We start from the raw sequence: 21,502 nt of genomic DNA on the forward strand, positions 1-21,502 counted from the left end.
TCAGTGTATAATGTGCCCCCTTCTCCTATATGTACTAAACCTGCTACAGGGCTCAGTGTATAATGTGCCCCCTTCTCCTATATGTACTATACCTGCTACAGGGCTCAGTATGTAATGTGCCCCCTTCTCCTATATGTACTAAACCTGCTACAGGGCTCAGTGTATAATGTGCCCCCTTCTCCTATATGTACTATACCTGCTACAGAGCTCAGTGTATAATGTGCCCCCTCCTCCTATATGTATTATATATGCTACAGGGCTTAGTGTATAATGTGCCCCCTCCTCCTATATGTACTATATATGCTACAGGGCTTAGTGTATAATGTGCCCCCTCCTCCTATATGTACTATATATGCTACAGGGCTTAGTGTATAATGTGCCCCCTTCTCCTATATGTAATATACCTGCTACAGGGCTCAGTGTATAATGTGCCCCCTCCTCCTATATGCATTATATATGCTACAGTTCTTAGTGTATAATGTGCCCCTTTCTCCTATATGTACTATACCTGCTACATGGCTCAGTGTATAAAGTGCCTCCTCCTATATGTACAATATCTGCTACAGGGGTCAGTGTATAATGTGCCCCCTCCTCCTATATGTACTATACCTGCTACAGGGCTCAGTGTATAATGTGCCCCTTCTCCTATATGTACTATATCTGTAACAGGGCTCAGTGTATAATATGCCCCCTCCTCCTATATGTACTATACCTGCTACAGGGCTCGTTGTATAATGTGCCCCCTGCTCCTATATGTACTATAAATGCTACAGGGCTCACTGTGCAATGCACCCCCTCTTCCTATATGTACTATACCTGCTGCAGTGCTCATTGTATAATGTGCCCCCTCCCCCATCATGTATTATACCTGCTACAGGGCTCAGTGTATAATGTGCCCCCTCCTGCTATATGTACTATACCTGCTACAGTTCTCAGTGTCTAATGTCCCCCCTCCTCCTATATGTACTATACCTGCTACAGTTCTCAGTGTATAATGTGCCCCCTCCTCCTATATGTATTATATATGCTACGGGGCTCAGTGTATAATGTGCCCCCTCCTCCTATATGTACTATACCTGCTACAGGGCTCAGTGTATAATGTGCCCCCTCCTCCTATATGTACTATACCTGCTACAGTTCTCAGTGTATAATGTGCCCCCTCCTCCTATATGTATTATATATGCTACGGGGCTCAGTGTATAATGTGCCCCCTCCTCCTATATGTACTATACCTGTTACAGGGCTCAGTGTATAATGTGCCCCCTCCTCCTATATGTACTATACCTGCTACAGGGCTCAGTGTATAACGTGCCCCTTTATCCTATATGTACTATACCTGTTACAGGGCTGAGTGTGTAATGTGCCCCTTTCTCCTATATGTACTATACCTGTTACAGGGCTCAGTGTATAATGTGCCCCTTTCTCCTATATGTACTATACCTGTTACAGGGCTCAGTGTATAATGTGCCCCCTCCTCCTATATGTACTATACCTGTTACAGGGCTCAGTGTATAATGTGCCCCTTTCTCCTATATGTACTATACCTGTTACAGGGCTCAGTGTATAATGTGCCCCTTTCTCCTATATGTACTATACCTGTTACAGGGCTCAGTGTATAATGTGCCCCTTTCTCCTATATGTACTATACCTGCTACAGTAGGTTTTAAGTAAAAAGGATATGCGCTCGTGGAAAAGGCAGTTAAGTGGAGCTGAATGCAAAAGAAGTCCGTTCCGCGAGGGACGGAAGAGATATACAGTAGAATGGCACTTACTCGGGAGGAGGGGGGTGTATAAAACAAGAAGCCCCCTCCTTTGTGTGCTGACTCCTCTAAATCCTCTCAGTCGCGGATGGTACTTGCGGAAAGCGAGTTGATTTATCCAGTTTTATTTATATAAAATCAAGTTACAGGTAGGCAACGCGTTTCGGTGCGACATGCACCTTTTTCAAGCCTATGCGTACGCGTTTTTTTTTCAATAGCCCCCCCCCGTTCGGCGCGAGACAAACCCGATGCAGGGGTAAAAAAAAAAAACGGCCGGTACTTACCCGAATCCCGACGCTGCTGCGACTTCGTACTTACCTTGCTAAGATGGCCGCCGGGATCTTCACCCTCGGTGGACCGCAGGTCTTCTGTGCGGTCCATTGCCGATTCCAGCCTCCTGATTGGCTGGAATCGGCACACGTGACGGGGCGGGGCTACGAGGAGCCGCTCTCCGGCACGAGCGGCCCCATTCAGAAGAAAGAAGACCGGACTGCGCAAGCGCGTCTAATCGGGCGATTAGACGCTGAAATTAGACGGCACCATGGAGACGAGGACGCCAGCAACGGAACAGGTAAGTGAATAACTTCTGTATGGCTCATATTTAATGCACGATGTATATTACAAAGTGCATTAATATGGCCATACAGAAGTGTATAACCCCACTTGCTTTCGCGGGACAACCCCTTTAAAACCTACTGTTTGTTTTCTTATTGGGGATCCACTCTCCTGGTGAGAGTCCCCCCTTACTGTCATTGCAGCTCTCCTCCTTCACGGAGGATAGGAAAAAAGCACATCGGGGAGCCTGCTCAATATCCGTTGGCGCTGTCTGAACTATTGTGTTTGTGTATACCTGCTACAGGGCTCAGTGTATAATGTGCCCCTTTCTTCTATATGTACTATACCTGTTACAGGGCTCAGTGTATAATGTGCCCCTTTCTCCTATATGTACTATACCTGTTACAGGGCTCAGTGTATAACGTGCCCCCTCCTCCTATATGTACTATACCTGTTACAGGGCTCAGTGTATAATGTGCCCCTTTCTCCTATATGTACTATACCTGTTACAGGGCTCAGTGTATAATGTGCCCCTTTCTCCTATATGTACTATACCTGTTACAGGGCTCAGTGTATAATGTGCCCCCTCCTATATGTACAATATCTGCTACAGGGCTCAGTGTATAATGTGCCTCCTCCTCCTATATGTACTATACCTGCTACAGGGCTCAGTGTATAATGTGCCCCTTCTCCTATATGTACTATATCTGTAACAGGGCTCAGTGTATAATGTGCCCCTTTCTCCTATATGTACTATATGTACTATACCTGTTACAGGGCTCAGTGTATAATGTGCCCCTTTCTCCTATATGTACTATATGTACTATACCTGCTACAGGGCTCAGTGTATAATGTGCCCCTTTCTCCTATATGTACTATACCTGTTACAGGGCTCAGTGTATAATGTGCCCCCTCCTATATGTACAATATCTGCTACAGGGCTCAGTGTATAATGTGCCCCTTTCTCCTATATGTACTATACCTGTTACAGGGCTCAGTGTATAATGTGCCCCCTCCTATATGTACAATATCTGCTACAGGGCTCAGTGTATAATGTGCCCCTTTCTCCTACATGTAGTATACCTGTTACAGGGCTCAGTGTATAATGTGCCCCTTTATCCTATATGTACTATACCTGCTACAGGGCTCAGTGTATAATGTGCCCCTTTCTCCTACATGTAGTATACCTGTTACAGGGCTCAGAGTATAATGTGCCCCCTCCTCCTATATGTACTATACCTGCTACAGGGCTCAGTGTATAATGTGCCCCCTCCTCCTATATGTACTATACCTGCTACAGGGCTCAGTGTATAATGTGCCCTCTCCTCCTATGTATTCCCATAGATTTAGGCATAAAACACTGCCTGGATAACACAGTGTTTTACATCCGTGGGAGCCGGTTATCGCATGACAGTGTATCTCACGCCCGCTGACATGTGCAGTGTGACTTCTTTCTTTTTATTAATTTAAATTTCCAGCTCTGTCTAACCGCGTATGTACAACGTTGGATACGCTACCAATAGAGAACACTGGGGCTGTATATGCGTAATACGCAGTGAAATAGAGCGTGCTGCAATCTTTTTTTCACGCGTGTATTTACACGCAATGCATATACGCTAATGTGAATGGATCAATGAAAATCAATGTACTTTCATTGACTCCATTCAATCAAGGGAATGAGCCCTTAGGCTATGGTCACACGGGACGAATACACTGCAGAATTTCCACAACGCAGTTAAGAAACCGTCCTGAAATCCTCAAGACATAAAGATACAGTTTGTTGTTGATTTATTGTAGTTTTATCGACTGATGGTGTTTTTTCGCTGCACATTTTAATGTCTGTTCATTTACTTTAGGCCGCCTTCACGCGAACGGGTTGGATTCTGCATTTGGCATCCCACAGTGGAATCGGACCCTGTGCCCGCTGATGACCCCGCGTACCTGTCCGGAAGCTTCTCAGGGCTCCTGTCCACGGGCGATTTTGCATTGCGGTACTCGCGGCGAGGATCCAGCCGTGAGTAAGGCAGTGCACGCTTTACACAGCGCTGCTATGGAAAGCGCAGTCCCCTGTACATGAGCAGAAATCATAGCGATTCTCCGCTCGTGGGACTCAGACCGATTTGCCGCGATTCTCCGTGGTGAGCCTATCTGTCAGATAGGCTCACTGCAGAGAACTGTCAGTTCTCTTCCCTGCGGCGTAATAACGCTAGTAATATTCCACCCCGCCTATGGACAGGGGACCTTAATCTGTACTGCGGATGGTCCGGGCCTCGCTAGGCGGAGAAGCAGATCCCACTGCCTTTCCACAATGATTGCAGAAGGGCCGCGGGTCGGACGGCTTCCATTGACTTCCTGTGTGAGTGAGAAAAAATTAAAAATCGCTTTTCTATTGCATTCTATGTGCGGTATTTGCTGCGGAATCTGGAAGCAGACGCCCGCTCTGGATTCCACTACGCAAATCCACCTGTGTGCAAGTTGCCTAACTCAACTGCATTACTGGAGGAACAGTGCGAATTTATATACATATCCGCACTAAACTGCGATATAACGCCAGATATTGCGCCCTGTGTGAACACAGCCCCAGACTCCTAACTAATCGTCCCTCCTGCTTCCCAGCAGTGAGAGGGTTACAGCCTGTCATTTACAGGAGCCCTTCTTGGACATCCCACCAGATGTATAGCTAGAGGTCCTATGGGCACTACATGTAGTGCTGACAGGGGCAGTATGGAGGCTGCCGCCCAGTAGTGTTGCATGTAGAGTCGGGTCACGAAGGGCGCCAGAATCCCCTCCGCCGCCCGCCGGGTGCCCGGGACGGTAGAGGCGCCTGTGTGACGTGCCGGCTGAGGGGGAGGCAGGTGAGAGTGACACCAGGTTGCCGCCGAGGGAGTGGTGGAGGGAGGGACCTGCTCACTAAGTTTGTCAGTCAGCGGCCATATTGCAGAGCACCCGGGGAGAGCAGGGCACCTCGGGCGGTGACGGGTGAGTGTCCGCAGGTGGTAGCAAGTGAGGGGCAGCCGCCTGGCACACTTCTACTGCTGCACTGGAGTTTGTAGGTGAGGCACCTGCTGTAGAGCCATGGCTCCGTGTGCGGGGAATGTGGGCACCGTGCTTGGCAGGTGTGCCCAGGTGGCGTGCATGCAGGGGGAGACCCGTCACCGTGTGTGCAGGGCATGGGGGCACTGCCTGCAGAGCTGTGAGGTGACCGGACAAGGGCAGTCAGGTAGAGGTGGGGCTGGCAGCCTCCATGACAGCAGCAGGGTCACTGACCTGCAGCCAGGAGGGAGGCCCCCCCACCTGGATTATACAGGGGAGCCCCCTCATAAGGATGTAACCCCTCTGTACGGATTAATACCAGTGGACCTGAAGGGACCCTCACTAGTATGGAAAATGGCGCACTGAGAAGTATGTCGGACTGCGCTTGTTTTGCGTAACTTTTGGCGAGCTGCGCAGTAGTAAGTAACAGGGCGAGATCTGCGCGTTGGGGCTCCTGCCATCCTGTATGAGTGCGGATTGGTAAATCCGTGAAACTTCGATCCTCATATGTTTAGTCTTCTGGGTGTGGTGGAAGTGACCTTTCAAAGGTTGTAATTGGACTTTCTGCCACTGGGTGAGGTCGGCTCCTCCGCCGTGTCTTGGAAGGGCTTGTTGTACTTATGATTCATAGACCTTCGCTGAAAACCTTAAATTAGCTGCTTCCCATCATAATCCTTCCATCCTGTGAGCAGCGAGTCCCCGAGCTCCGCTCTCCCATTAGTCACTGCATAGACTAACTTCAGTCCCTGCTTTGTTTCCAGGACACGGAGGTCGATCGCTCCTGGAAGCCAGAAGCTTTTTCATTTTTTTTGAAAAGACGTTGAGAAAGAATTAACCATGCCGAAACCGGTAAGTGTGCAGCGTGTCCACTGCCTGTTGTATTATGGGGGAACGATCTGTGAGATAAAGAGAAGTTACACAACTTTATATGTTAAGACTTGATTCTCTTCCCAATGTATCAATCACTGAACATGTCTGGACCTTATGGAGCGATCTCTTACATTGGATTAAGGAAAGGCAACGCTTCATATATGATGCACTGCTTGCAGATCTTGGAAGATTTTTCCTATTTTTAAAGGGGTTTTTAAAGCTGCTTCTAGTTGCATGGCTGAAGGTAAATCACTTGGTCTCTCTTAGAGGGATCCATGTGTAGGTACAGCAGCACTTGCATTGGGAATATAGGGTTGCAAATGTGAAATATATCAAATGTAACCACACTGATAGGAATGTTCATGCAGAAGTGTGTGCTTGTGATAGATAGGGATATATATATATCGGGGCTTATTCACACAAGTGAAGTGTGCTTGTGCTTTCACAGAAGTGACGCGATGTGATTTAAAAAAAAAAAATCAAAAACACGTGAAAAAGGCATGTCAAGCAGAGTTGTTCGGCCCAGTATCGCACTCACCCATGTGAATAAGTCCTCGGATCATTTTAAAGGGGACCCGTCACGTCCCCACAGCACTAAATTTGTATAAACGTTTCCGAGTCCTGTGCATGCACTCTCCTATACAAGTCTATGGAAGAAGCACAGGACTCTGAAAAGAGTCAGATTTTCCAGCGCCACACGATGTTCGGAGGGCAACGCTGCTGGATCGCAGGAACTGGTGAATGAAATGTATAACAAACAAACATCACCCCGCTCCCTGACACCTCTTCTAAGACTACCTTAGGTTATGGTGCTGTAGGGAGGTGACAGATTTCCTTTATGATGTCGTCCTTTCAAAAATGTAATTTCTTTAAATACAAGCTAATTGTTGCTAAAATCATGCAAAATACTAGAATCCCCGCATGGGGTGTGTGTTCAGTTACTATATATAATGCTGGGGCTACAAAGAATACTAGACCAAAGAAATGGCATTGATGAAATTGGGTTTCATTCATTTGTGTTCCTCCTGTCTATGTAAGTGGGCAGGGGGCTGGTCCCCATCACATCTTTTGGGCTACCCTGGGCTTTATAACTTCCTAGCGCCGAAGCTTCTAGCAAGCCTTAGCGCACTCAGTGGCCTGTGCTAATACCCTATTGTGACATGCCCATGGTCATCCTGATTGCACTGTCTGTTCCCTTGTTAATGCTTTGCAATACTTGAATACAGTATTGCAAAGCATCGTGACGTCAGGCAGCACAGTACACCCATCTCTTCCTGCAGGGTTGGCGCTATGCTCTGCGCCAACCTGCATTAGGGAGCTGCTGTGCATGCTGATTTAGTGCAGCGGGCAGTATATTCCAGAAGGGTTACTGGCCATCAGATGCTGCAACTTGCCGGTAGAAGGAGGAAGAGAGGCTGGAGAGCCTATAGTGTAAGTGTAAAAGTTGGCCCCTGGCCCTGATATTGTTCCTGAAGTGGCAGATTTTTTTTGGAACGATATCTTGTTCTGAGGATAGGTCATCAATAGTATTTTCCTGGAAAACCCCCTATGACTGAGTGGCATCTGTGGCCCCTTTAGCAGCCACGTAATGTGAAATGAGTATAGGGTATAGAGACTGAAAAAAGTATTAGCATTTCAGATATGTATGGCATATTGACTGGATATGCTGTAAAAGTCTAAAGGCCCATTTAGACGGAACGACTGTCGGGCAAACGATGCCCAACACTCGTCCACCCACATGCTAGCTCCCGTGCTGTTGCATGGGAGCTAGTATCACTGGCTCACAGTGGGGAGGCTGCAGGAGATTTCTCTCCTCGCGCTTCCCGCCCCTCTCCATTGACATAACATAGCGGCCGTTCAATACTGAACGGCTGCTATTTACACTGAACGATGAGCAATCTGCTTATGGTCCATGCAGCATAAACGATGGACGATGAGCTGATCACTCAGTGTAAATAGCAGCCGTTCAGTATTGAACAGCCGCTATGATAAGTCAATGGAGAGGGGCAGGGGGGAGAGTGAGGAGAGAAATCTCCTGCAGCCGCCCCACCCCCTGCTGGCCGCTCTGTGAGCGAGCCAGCTATACTAGCTCCTGTGGGACAGCACGGCAGCGAGTGTATGCGGGGACGAGTGTCGGGCATCGTTTGCCCAATATTCGTCCCGTCTAATTGGGCCTTAAGAGGTGCAGGTCCCACCCCTGGGATTAACACCTATTTAGAGTTAGGTCCCCCACTGCCTCTGGCTACCCTGAATGCAGTGGCTGGGGGTGGTCAGGAGGACTGGAAGAAATGGTAAAACGAGTGACCATTTGCTAACTATTTTGCATCGGTTTTTCCGGGGCACAACAGACACAACCATGAGAATATGACCCAATGTATATAATAGTGGGTGCGAAGTTAGGAGGCTCACTTACTGCATAGCCTGACATCAGTTTTCAGTTTCTAGTCTTGCTAAATGATTGAGCTGTGACTACTAGAAGCTTTATTGCACAACTGTGTGATCCCAGCATGAAAGCAACCCCACCAACTACTGCCTCTTTAACTGTTTAAAGACTCTTTTATATGGCAGGCAGAGCTAAAACCGGTTCAGGAAGGGCTGCTACTCCTGGGCGGTGTACTTGCCCCCCGGCTACAGCCCCTGGTAACATGGAAGAAATGTGTTGGCAGAAGAAGCCATGTTCTGTGCTACAGTTACTGAGTTATGCATTAAATAACATAATAGTTATTTGTTCTACATACTTGTTCACATTTTTGACTTTAATGAATCCCTTAGGCACAAACTGAAAATTCTAACTGTAACAAAAAAAAAAATCAAAACTAGTAAAAAGTAGTGCTGCATTCATAGCTGTATTCAGGGTTTCTGTTTTCCTGTGCTGTCCTGGGAGCAATAGAATGGAAATCCTGCAGTTAATGCATTTGTCTTATGATGGAAACTAATGACACCAGACAGTCAGTGGGGTCCGTTCAGCTTCTGGACCACCCTGGGTCATCTTCTGGACCAAACTAGCAGTGCATGCTGTGCAGTTTCATCCAGGGCTCTTGCACAGATCTGCAGCAGAGGTCCCGAACGGAGCCTGTGATGCGGATGTGAAAAGAGCCTAGGGGCCCTCTATCTCATACCCTTGTGATCGGTCACAGACCGACAAGGAGCTCCTCTTCCGCTCTTGGCAGACTGCACTCGCTGTCAATGACAGTGTCTCCTTCCTGATCTGCTGGACTTGTTCTTCTTCATATAGTCTTTGCTAACGACAGCCGGAATGTAGAACTGATATTTGGGTTGGTGGAGTCAGGATTGCAGTGATAGTTTGCTCTATCTGGTTTTGTACAATAAATTGATGCCATCAAAAACCAATTGGGAAGATTGAAACAAATAGAACCTCATGTACTTGTGCAGAATAATTCTGTAGACCATTCCGCTAGGCACATGAAGGGAGGGGCAGTGCCGGTGATATGTGATTGGCTGAGGGGCCACATGCACTTCCTCCGTCTGTAGTGTCCTTGGTGGGTGGAGAGCTCCTTCCACTACCCTCTGTAGTACAGAGATGTTCTCTAGATGCGTTATTACTGGGAGTGCTCTGTCCGTCTAGATCCTTTATTTAGTAATTTACTGGTATTATTTGTGATGTAAACATGTTTTACTGTTTTATCTCCCTTGGCGTTCACTTGTTGCCTCGTGTCTGGATGCATCTTCCTGTCGTCATGCACAACTGTACATGAAATAAGTGTGAAGCTTTTCAGAGAACAGAAAGTGGCACCTCTCTAGTTAATAACCCCAATACATATTGGGGTGCATTGGCTCGCTGTGCCTAATGTACATGCCGGGCTATCTCAATGACAGTTGCTGGGTTTGGTTTTGTATGGCTGCTTCAGATTTGAAGATGCTGGAAATGTAAGATGAGGTTGGTGATTTTCATCTGTTACCCGTGTATGGTGAAATAACCTGGCTTCCTTTTTCTTTTAATGCCATTTGTATGAGCTCATATTGTTTCTGCAGAGGACATCAGCCACAGACAATGGGCAGGGAGATATAACTCATTTTCCCAACAATAGATGTAACTGGTAGCCTGGACGTTATCGGGGTTTACAAGCTCACACAATGCACCTGTCATCAAAATAAGAGTTACGATTGCATGCTGACCAGTGTACAATTTACTGTTTGTTCCTCTAACTAAAGGCTTTTAGACAATGACACAGTCCTGCAATTACATCTGGTCACAAGACTTAGCAATGAAAAGTCATGTTCTAGTACTGGCTCCGAACCTAGTAACAACAGAGGGTGATGTGCCAAGTGGCCATTGTCCGTGGCCCTGCCCGGCCAGAAAGTAATAAATCTATGCTGGAACGGCCTGGCCCCGAACCACTCTTAATATCCGTACACTAGTGAGTCCTCATAAATACCATTTATGATACGATGATGTATACTGGTGTCTCATTAATGATAACTAGGGATGAGCGAGCGTACTCGGAAAAGCACTACTCGCTCGAGTAATTTGCTTTATCTGAGTATCGCTGTGCTCGTCCCTGAAGATTCGGGTGCCGGCACAGAGCGGGGAGCTGCAGGGGAGAGCGGGGAGGAACGGAGGGGAGATCTTTCTCTCCCGCCCGCTCTCCCCTGCTCCCCGCTGCGACTCACCTGTCAGCCGCAGCGGCACCCGAATCTTCAGGGACGAGCACAGCGATACTCGGATAAAGCAAATTACTCGAGCGACTAGTGCTTTCCGAGTACGCTCGCTCATCTCTAATGATAACGCTACACGGGGCAGAGCTTTCACTATATCTTTCTTGAGCACAGCTCACATACCAGTCAATCCTTTTGATGTCTTTTTTGTTTTGGTTTTTTTTTTTTTTTTTTTTTTTTTTTTTTTAACAGTTCTCAGTTCTCTTTTTGCATAATTATGCCCCGTTTACACAATCTTACTGTTTAGGAAATCGTTCAAACAAGGGAAACTGAATGCTAATCATTCAGTTTAGATGCAGGCAACAACTGAATAAGTGAGAATAGTGAGCTCCTCGTTCGTTGTTTGGTTTCAGCCGGCATAGAAACCCTCGCCGGCTCCTGCAGTTTAAACACTGATTAAGGGCTCATGTCCACGGGGAAAATAAGAATTAAAATCCGCAGCGGATTTTAACTCTTCTCCCGCGCGCGGATCCGCACCCCATAGGGATGCATTGACCACCCGCGGGTAGATAAATACCCGCGGATCGTCAATAAAAGTGATTAAAAAAAAAAATGGAGCATGAAAAAATCTGGACCATGCTCCATTTTCATGCGGGTCTCCCGCGGGGACGGCTCCCGCGGGCTTCTATTGAAGCCTATGGAAGCCGTCCGGATCCGCGGGACACAAAAATCATATTTTACTTACACGCTCCGGTTCTTCTCTTCGGCGCCGCGCCATCTTCTCTCAGTCGCGGCCGGATCATTTTGCTTCGGACCGGCGCATGCGCGGGGCACGTCACCGATGTCATCGTGCACATCCGCCGAGCCGAAGAATGAAGATCTGGCCGCGACGAGAGAAGATGACGCCACCGCGAAGAGAAGAAACGGAGCGGATGGGAGGTGAGTTTATTCTCATTTATTTGTATTTTCAGCGCTCATGTCCGCGGGGCAGGAGGGACCTGCTGCAGATTCTACATGTAGAATCCGTAGCGGGCCCGATTTTCCCCGTGGACATGAGGCCTAAGTGTTTCACATAGGATTGTACAGCGGAAAAAAAAAAGCCTTGGTCCTGTGTTAGCCAGTAGAGCAAAGTGTGACTGTTCTCAGTAAGGCTGCCTATCCACGGGTGGGTTTGAATTGCGTTCCCCGCGGCGATAATTCCCCCCCGTCCACGAGCAGAGAATTGTAGCGATTCTCCTCTCGTGGGTGGCAATTCGCAGCATGCTGCGAATTTACCGCGGTTAGCCCATCTTTCAGATAGGCTGACAGTGGAGATCCGCCTGCCGGCTCCTGCTCCTGGGCGGCAGATCTCCGCAGTGGGATACCGCAATGCCCGTGGACAGGCAGCCTTAGAGAAACCAGGTAATCTTGTAGATATAACACCTTTTTAATGGCTAACAAACATACATGAAGTTACAGCAAGCTTTTGCGTCTTCTATCGACCCTTCATCAGGCTGGGATCGATAGCAGACCTGAAAGCTCACTGGGTATTAGTTTATCTTGACGCCACCAGGAAGTCCTGGTGAAGTCAAGGTTGACAGGGGGTGACGCCCCCTGATGCTGATTTGCTGCAAAGATGCCTCCCCTGCAGGTCCTGACAGCTTAGTAGAATGCTTGCACAGTCACCCTGCTATCGGGGATTTGTGGCGTGCTGATGTGTGAGGCTCCCCCCTTCGTGATACTCCGGTCCCAGCAGCGTCCTCACGTGCACCCTGCTGTCCACACTCACCCCTTCCCTGCTGTCGGCCATCAGTTGCAGCACTCATCCGATCCTAGGAGCATGCTGATGCATCCAGAGGCAGGGTAGGAGATTGTCACAAATGTGATCGCAACAGCCGGCTCCACATGCACGGGGTTCGGCGTCCCTAATGACGAGTAAGGAGCATAATGAGCACTGAGGCAGTGGAGCCGGGGCGTCAGTGGAGGGGGTTTAGCTGCAGCGCCGAGGTGCGGTAAAAGTCCGAGCGGCAACGCCGGCAGAAGAACACTATGGAGCACTGAGGCAGCGGAGGCCGAACCTCAGTACAGGGGGCTTTGCAACAGCGCGGAGGTGGTGACTTCCGCTTGCCCAGGGGATATGGTACAGGGGACGGCTGCTGCGAGTGATCTCCTAGCAGCACCCTGTGTATAGCTTGTTGCCTGGGCTGCACGGTGAGGCTGAGCTCATGTTAACCTTACATTATTCACTGTAAATAGTTCCATGCTACCCCTGTAACATGCTACTATTCGCAGCTAATAATGTAAGGCTAACATGAACGTGGAGCCCAGGCAACAAGGTGATGCTAGGACTTTTGAAAAGTCACCAATCGGGAGCTTCATGGTGGCGTCAAGATACACTAATACCAGCTCACTGTAATTTCATGTATGTTTGTTAGCCATTAAGAGGTATCATATCTAGAAAGATTACTTGGTTTCTCTTACTGGGAACAATCACATTATAGGAATGTGAGACACAGAACCATTAGTGCATGAGATTTAAAAATATGTTGCCCGAGCGCAGCTGAGCTGCGTGTGAAAGGGCCCTTAGATGAGTGGTAGCATCTGCATGTGACTAATTTAAATTAAAACCCTTATTGTGTTTTTTTTTGTTTTGTTTTGTTTTATGTAATGAAGTCTATGGAAAGACCACTCTAAAAAAATACCTACACCTATACCTTACGCATGTTGTGTTTTGAAAAAGTAAAAAAACACCAAAAGTAGTAAAAATGCACTATTTTAGAGTGTTTCGTAATTCCATGTTGACTTTAATAAGCATCACATATAGTTTATGCAGAAAAATAAAAACAAAGCAAATGCTAAGATAAAATGCAAAACAATGTTGCATTTATTTGCTAAAACCTCACTGCATGAAGTCACCCCAGTAGAAGTGTATGTAGTTGTGAAGTCGAGAGAAGAAATAAAGCCATCTGAAGAAAAACGCGGGCTGCACACCCACCTATTATACAATGATCTATTGCTTCTCAGCATTACTTTAAACATGAGGTTCTTAATTAGGTCTTGATGAGCTAGTATAAGCCCAGTAGCCACATCACGGCAATCACTATTAGTGGGTAACTACACGACTGGGCGCGGCGACCCCAGCCACCACAACACAGCGCCCGCAGGAGGAGCGCTCTTATTTTATTCCAGCGTTGCTAAGAAGAAATGACATGTGTCTGCTCACAGGCAGCGGGCAGCGCCATGTAGGAAACCTGGGCTGCCAATGTCAGATTTTCCAGGTTACATCCTAGCAGAACAGCTTGTGGCCGACAAAGGGACACGTTCTGATCTTGGGAAAGACAGTTGTTAATAGGATTAGGCATGGCTGCTGGGGGCCGGGCAGCATACAGTACTAGGCTGGTCTGCGTCTGAGTGCTGTCTGATCCGCAGGATGTTCTCCCACATGTAGAAGTAACACAAAGGAGATCACAACATGTAGTGCAGGAAACCCAGCAATACACTGCGGGGCACTTAGTCATCCATGCCTTACTCACTGCCTTCATGATGCAGACAGATATTATCAGCCTGTTTAACATCTTAGAATGGTCAGGAAATGAGCGCTTTCATAAACATTAAAAGTCCCACTAAGAGGAAATGTCTTGTCACACTGCCTACCTGGCACCTGTATGGCAGTCACGGATATACCTGCATTCCTGTAGTATGCCGCCATTGTTACCACAGAACATGGTTTACATGATGAGTATACACTGCCTGATTCTAGGGTGCCGTCACACAGACTTTCTGCAATGAAAAACTGGCAGCAAATATGCAGTGGCCAAATTTACACGTAAGGGCGGCTTTACACGAGGCTATGCGCAAAATTGCTTACTGCAGTATATTTGTGCGTGTACGAGGTTTGAAGAGGTATATAATCTGTCTTACGCGCACGTCTGTGCATAGTACTGTACTTTTTGGGCACGTAAGGCCTATTCACACGTGTGTGTGTGTGTGTGTGTGTGTGTGTGTGTGTGTGTGTCACACCCTTTCCGTGTATTTCATTGCTATTTAAAGCCTATTGAGCTCCAGATGAATGTTTGTTTTGTTTTTTGTTTTTCCCCTGCCTTTTGCGCAGTTTTACCTTTCCCCTTGCGTATTTTCGCACCTTCTATAGACTCCTACTTTTTCCTTTACGCGTGCAAAATGTGCTTATGAGAAGAAATCTATTGAAACCAATGGGTTCTATTCTCCTGTGTTTGGCACACAGATTTAGCGTGTGTAAATACCTGCGCAAACAGTTGTATGAAGAAGACCTAAATGGTGCAGATTTTGCCCCAGATTTACTTTCAGAATTGCTGCAAATTTTAAACTTTGTATTTCAATTCTATATGAATTCTAGCCTTCTTCACAATGGAGAACTAGTTTTTAGTATTTGGATGCCTAAAATACAACGTTTGAAGATATGGTGGAACACAAGTGTGACTGAAGTCATTCAAAGTTCTTGCTTACTCTTCACATGAGCATAAAGAAACCGTTTCTGCCACGGGGCATCCTCTTTGAGCTGCAATTAGCAGAGTTCCGTAGATTTCCTCTAGACATGTACCACAAAGCCTTTGGGTTCACACGGAGTGGTATTGCCACGGAATTTCCATGTGGACCCGCTGCACGGAAATTCCACTGCACTTACAGTAGCTGCAAAGGGGACGAGATTTTGAAAATCTGTTTCTCAAGCTGTGGAAATAACCCGCACAAAACCAGTGCGGAAATTGACTTGCGACACAGAATTCAAATCCATGACATGTCAATAATGACGCTGTCTCCCCTGTGGAACTCACAGTGAGGGGGGGAATTCTGCACAGAAATTAGCGATGAAACCCGCACCAAATGGTGTTTGTTTGGAGGCAGGCATTTCATGGCTGATCTGCAGCGGGACGTCCACTGCGGACATTCTGCTGGAAATCGGTCCCATGTGGACCATAGTGTACACGTAGAGGACCACATGACTGACCATACCATGGAAAGCAGGGGCATGTTCTGTACTTTTACAAGATCTCTGTACGCTTTGCTACGTACATAGCAGCATATTGTTAAAGATCGTATATATAACTTTGGGCCATCCTGTAGATGTAACTGTGTTGCTATGTTGGCCTAGATGAGCCTTAGGCTGGGTTCACATAAGACAAAAATCTTGCGACCTTGCCGCACCAAAAAAAGTGAGATTTCCGTGGGAGAGCCGCAGCTTTAAGCTGTGGGTTTTGGAGCAGTTTGCTAGGATTCTGCTGTGGCTTTCTCTCCCGATAGAGAAGACTGAGGCTGCATCGGGGAAAAGAAATAAATTGACATGCCGCATGTCCGTTTCTGCCCGGCTTTGCCGCCCCGTGTGGACGAGATTCTTGTCAAATCTCGTCCACATGGCTGGCTAATCCTGGGATTAGGAGCCGCGGGCGGAATTGCCGCACTGTAATTCCGCGCCAATTCCATCCTGTGTGAACCCAGCCTTAGGCCTCATGTCCATGGCACGTGCGGATTTTCCCAGTGAGTTATCATTTAATTAATTTATTTTTTTAATTATTGCTTGTGGAAGATCGCGAAATGTGTGTTTGTTTGTTTGGTTTTTTTTTGTTTTTTTTTTCGTCCTTCCGCATGGATGTACTGCGGATCATACGCGTGGAAAAAATCTGCAACTCCACCTCCCAGCCTTTTCCCCACCTCCCTAATGGATTTAAACTAAAAATGTATAAATCAAATAAAAACAAATCCGCAGGTGTTAAATAAAGTGCAGCCGCCCAGTGCTTTCCTATGGCTGGCGAGCACCACACGAGGATACATCAAATCCGCCTGTGGACGTTGGACCTAACTTTGTGAGAACCATTGCTGACCTTTTGAGATTCATTTGGGTTTCTGCACTGTGATTTTCTAGCTATGAAGAAGCAGCATGTAGTTCTAGTGCCCACGCTTTACATAAGGCTGGTTTCACATTTTGTGTTCGGGGTTTCGTCTTTCTGTTCCATTTGGGGAGCAAGAAAGGGGAATCCCCTGGCTGAACGGATTTGTCTTATGATGGAACTGAACAGCACCTATTGATCCTCATTGACTATAATTGGGTCCATTTGGTTTTCGCTCCGCTGTCTGACATTTTAGCGGACAAAAAAAAGCCATGCATGCAGCGCCATTTTCCCAGGTTTTTTATGCTGTATGTGGGATGGAATCTCCAAATTGGGCTTCCAGCACAGATGTGAGAACTGCTTAATTGACTTTTTTTCAGTTTTCCTTTCACTTTTCTAATCTTCATCCTTTCTAATGAATATCGGTGATCCGGACAGGTGTAAACACTATGTCCCTGTCGGACATCAGATTGGATGAAGTGAATGAACATCTCTATAGAGAAAATGACAGCTACAATACATTTGTTCCCTTATATGTGGCATTTACGTACTGTAGCCATCGGAATGGTAACCAACACCCGGATGACACACCGTAAGTCATCGCTGAGTGCCCATAAATACCTTGCATTACTATCTAAAACATCATTGTCTTATCAATCCTTGTAGTAGCGGAATGGATTCCAAGGCTTTATAGGAAACCAGTTTCCGATTCATTAACTTCTCGATGGGAAAAGCGACACAGATAAACATGAAAGGGACTTCATTTATAGATTGCTCTTAATTCATGATTCCGTGGGAGTATCGAGATGTGCCCAGCTATTTGTATTGTACTGCATTGATCACACCCCCTATGTACACAGGAGCCAGGTTACCAAAGAATGCAAGGGCAATGTTCAGCGAAAGCTAAAGTTAATCATATACCATTATTTCTCATCATGCTTTATGTCTATATTTTATAATGTATTGTAAGGGAATCAGCTGGGGTTCGCACAACAGGTCACACCTTCCATGCAAGCAGCCTGGACACGGATCTTCCAAACTCAGAAGGATGTTTATTTTCTCTAACTTGATGTGCAGCTATACAGACATCAGCCACTTTTGGTATTAGCACATGCTGTCCATTAATTACCTAGCAGCTGAGGCTTCAAAGAATGACAGGACTCTGCCAGAAATCTACCTCCCATTCACTACAACTCCTGTCACACCCCCGACACCCACTGCTCAGGGCACTTATCATGGCACAGTCATACTTCTGAGAAAGGGCATCGGCATTTCCTTGCAGTTTTCCTGGTTGGTCCTCTATCGAGAAATTGTAAGGTTGGGTTGCCAAAAACCATCTTGCCACAGGCTGTTCTATTCTTTATTTTGGGACATCTATTTTAAAGGCGCATGGTCCGTTATCAGCTTAAGGCCGCCTGCAGACGAGCGGGTCGGATCCGCGGGACCCGACCCGAGCGCCTGCAGAAAAATAGGACATGCCGCGGTTTGTTTGCCGCGCGACATTTCGCGCGGCCAAACCGCGTCCGTCTGCATAGGAGTGCGTATTGTAATGCACTCCTATGCAGGCTTTGAGCGGCGGAAATCCCGCCGCGGGATTTTCGCCCGTGTGCAGGCGGCCTTAATCTTATTCCCAGTAAGTAGTACCTAAAGGCTTTGAGAGCCCATTTAATAGCCACGCACACTTTCTCAATAATTGTGTAATTTTTCTCGTGTTTAGTTTTCTTTTCCTTGGTTCATATCCTGCTATTTGGCTAAGAACTTTCTTTCTACTGTCTGAGTAAGGACCAACATTCAATCTCCAGGCTCGAAAGTATGTACTTTGGCCCCTCTATCATAGCTCGCCTTTTGGGCTCGTTGAGCCTGTTACATGAGTTGTTTAACAGTGTGGATAACAACTGCAATTTGATAATGCATTTGGAAGACATGTACCACAACCGTTTTAAAAGAAGGGGTTTGCCCCTCCCAGATGTCCTTAGTGATATCTAGGAGACCCCAAGATCTTCTTCCAGACAGTAATTCAAAGAATGAAAACCCCATGGATTACTGTGGCACCTCTCTTGGGGTCTCCATGATTGACCCAACTCTTCAGCATCGGCAGTACTGCTCTTGTTACAACAGCAGCTCTTGGGGTGGGATATGTTGGGCAACAAGTGAATATTCAGGTCTCGAAAAATGAGCAGGCATAAGGATCTGAACAACTTTGATCAGGGCCAACTTGTGATGATTAGATGACTGGGTCAGAACATCTCAAAAGTTGCTGGTCTTGTGGGGTGCTCCCAATATGGAGTGGTCAGAAACTAAAATGCTTTTGAAGGTGGCCACATGATCTTGCTTGGCCAGGCAAGTCAAACATCTGAAATGCTGGGACCATGAGCTGGAAGATAAAGTGACATTAAGGCCTCATGCCCACGGCCAGGTCCGATTCCGACTGCAAAATCTCGCAGCGTAATCAGACCCCGCATCCCCCAGAGGACCTTATACTCGCCTGTCCGGATATGCTGCACGTATCTCGGCTGGCGCACCAGTGCTTGGCTAGTCCTGCGGTACTTCTGCAGTGCTCACAGCGGAAGTATTGCGGAACGGACAGCACACATGTGCGAGTGGAAAATCCCAGTTGACTTCCGCTTGTGGGCAGGGGAGAATCTTTTAACCTAGCATGGCTATGGATGGACATTGTTATGGAATTCGCGGCAGGCGCCTGGCCACGAATTCCACAGTGAAAATCCATCCGTTGGCCAAAGCGTGCACTCTTGAGTATTTTTCTTTCGAATATCTAACAAAGATGCCCATACGTGTTCGATAGCTGTTTTCCTAACTTTCCCCATACACATGAATGCTCAGTTTGGCCAAATGAGTTGTGAATGAGCGAGCTGCTGCCAATCCACACTGGAGGCGGCTTATCTCCAGGAAGAAAAACACTTATACAAAGACCAATATCACCCCAATATAGCCATACAGTGATGATATATATCACTAGATACCTCTACACAGGCATTTTGAAGACTTAAAGGGGTTGTCTCGCGAAAGCAAGTGGGGTTATACACTTCTGTATGGCCATATTAATGCACTTTGTAATATACATCATGCATTAAATATGAGCCATACAGAAGTTATTCACTTACCTGCTCCGTTTCTGGCGTCCCCGTCTCCATGGCTCCGTCTAATTTCGGTGTCTTCTTGCTTTTTTAGACGCGCTTGCGCAGATGGGTCTTCTCCCTTCGGCTCGGAAGCAGCGGCGATTTGGCTCCGCCCCCTTGTATGCATCATCGCGTAGCTCTGCCCCCGCCACATGTGCCGATTCCAGCCTCCTGAGATTTCTTTTAAATCTCCTCTATAAAAAAATATTCTCGCGGTCCTACAATGTAGAGCCTCATACTAGCTCCTCTCCCCAACATTGTATGGGTGAAGGAAGTCGCTTTTAGGTGCTTTGGTGATGACCTTGTGTGGCGGTAAGCCACAGTATAATGAGGAAATTCTGGTTAACTTCTTAACCTTTGTCCAGCTCTGAACTTGCAAGCTGCTGCAAAGGTAATGATTAGAGAGATATGAAAATAGGAGTAGCAATTAGTATGTGCTTCAGCATACTGCTAATATCACCGTTATCTATTACAACGTGTACTGGCTTCTGCAGAAGTCTAAAGGCCTTTTTAGACGCAATGATTTTTGCTCAAAAATCGCTCAAAGCCGTCTTTTGAGCGATTTTAATCGTTGCTTTTAGCTGCACTGACATTGTGCACTTTTCGTTAAGCTGTCACTGATCTTTCAGCATGCTGAAAGATCAGTGATCCGTTATCAGGAATTCACAGTGAGATACGGCTGAAGACAGGCGGGGTATGAAGAACAGAGCAGTCCAGCTGTGTTCTTCATCCCCCGCTTGGAGCACTCAGCTATATAACAGATGCGCTCTCTGCGCAGAGAACAGCTGGATGCAGAAGACAAATGGCCCCACTTGTCTTCTGCATCCCCCGCTCGGAGTGCTCGGCTGTATAACAGCGGAGTGCTCCGAGCGGGGAACAGCTGGATGCAGGGCTGCTTGTCTTCTTCATCCCTTGCTTGGAACGCTCGGTGATCGCTCAATATTTGAGCGATCATCTTGCGCTGTAAAAAATCACACAACAATTATCGCTCAAAAATCACTCAAAATATTTTATCATTGTCTAAACCAGCCTTCACAGCAGCTTGCCAGGAGAATGAATGTAAGTGCTGTTCATGAAATCCTAGAAAGGGAAATGGCAGATGTAACCATTCTTACAGGTTGCTGATATTGGATGTCTAGGGTTTCGTGAACTGATGTCCATAAATGATAAGCATATTAGAAGTCTCCACAAAGTTCTTTTACTGTAGAATAGCCCAAGGCTGCAGGCTGAGCAGGGTCACACAACTTCAAGGCGACTTCTAGTATTCTTAGCCTCTATAGTGGGGGGATACATTATTCCTTAGGGCCCATTCACACGGCCGAATTTTTGGGCTATGGCCATCCATGTATTCTATGAACAGCAAATGGACCCATAATAGGCTCTCCAAGACTGGACTTCGTCGGGGTACACAAAATGCATAGGTGGCGATGACATCGGACAGTGCTCGCACATTGATGAAAGCCAGTGCTGCTCTCTGATCACTGCACACTGGTGAACGCTTGTTTTCACGCCTTCGCTGTGGGTGCTGCTACTTGGGATTGTATACCGGAGCTCGCACTGGAGAGATATAAGTGATACCCCCATCGTTTTGGGGAAATACCCCACTGCACAAAATGTACTTATGTTTGTGATTTTGTGTAAATCTAATATATATATAATCTGAAGTAGCAATTATTCCATTACTAACAGC

The 21,502-nt window shown here is 46.9% G+C and overlaps 1 protein-coding gene across 2 annotated transcripts in view; it reads left to right on the forward strand.

Annotated features, from left to right (window-relative positions):
- The first annotated feature begins 5,182 nt into the window (after positions 1-5,182).
- EZR (ezrin) overlaps positions 5,183-21,502 on the forward strand; it is a 55,567-nt gene continuing 39,247 nt past the window's right edge. The window contains exons 1-2 of one of the 2 annotated variants that reach the window (XM_066605478.1): positions 5,183-5,294; positions 6,110-6,197. In XM_066605478.1, the coding sequence (XP_066461575.1) occupies positions 6,186-6,197 (12 nt within the window). In that variant the 5' untranslated portion in view covers positions 5,183-5,294; positions 6,110-6,185. Of the gene's footprint in view, positions 5,369-6,109; positions 6,198-21,502 lie in introns of both variants that reach the window. The other variant, XM_066605479.1, reaches the window with a different exon arrangement.

This window comes from Eleutherodactylus coqui, chromosome 1, assembly GCF_035609145.1.
Source record: "Eleutherodactylus coqui strain aEleCoq1 chromosome 1, aEleCoq1.hap1, whole genome shotgun sequence".
Taxonomy (NCBI): Eukaryota; Metazoa; Chordata; class Amphibia; order Anura; family Eleutherodactylidae; genus Eleutherodactylus; species Eleutherodactylus coqui.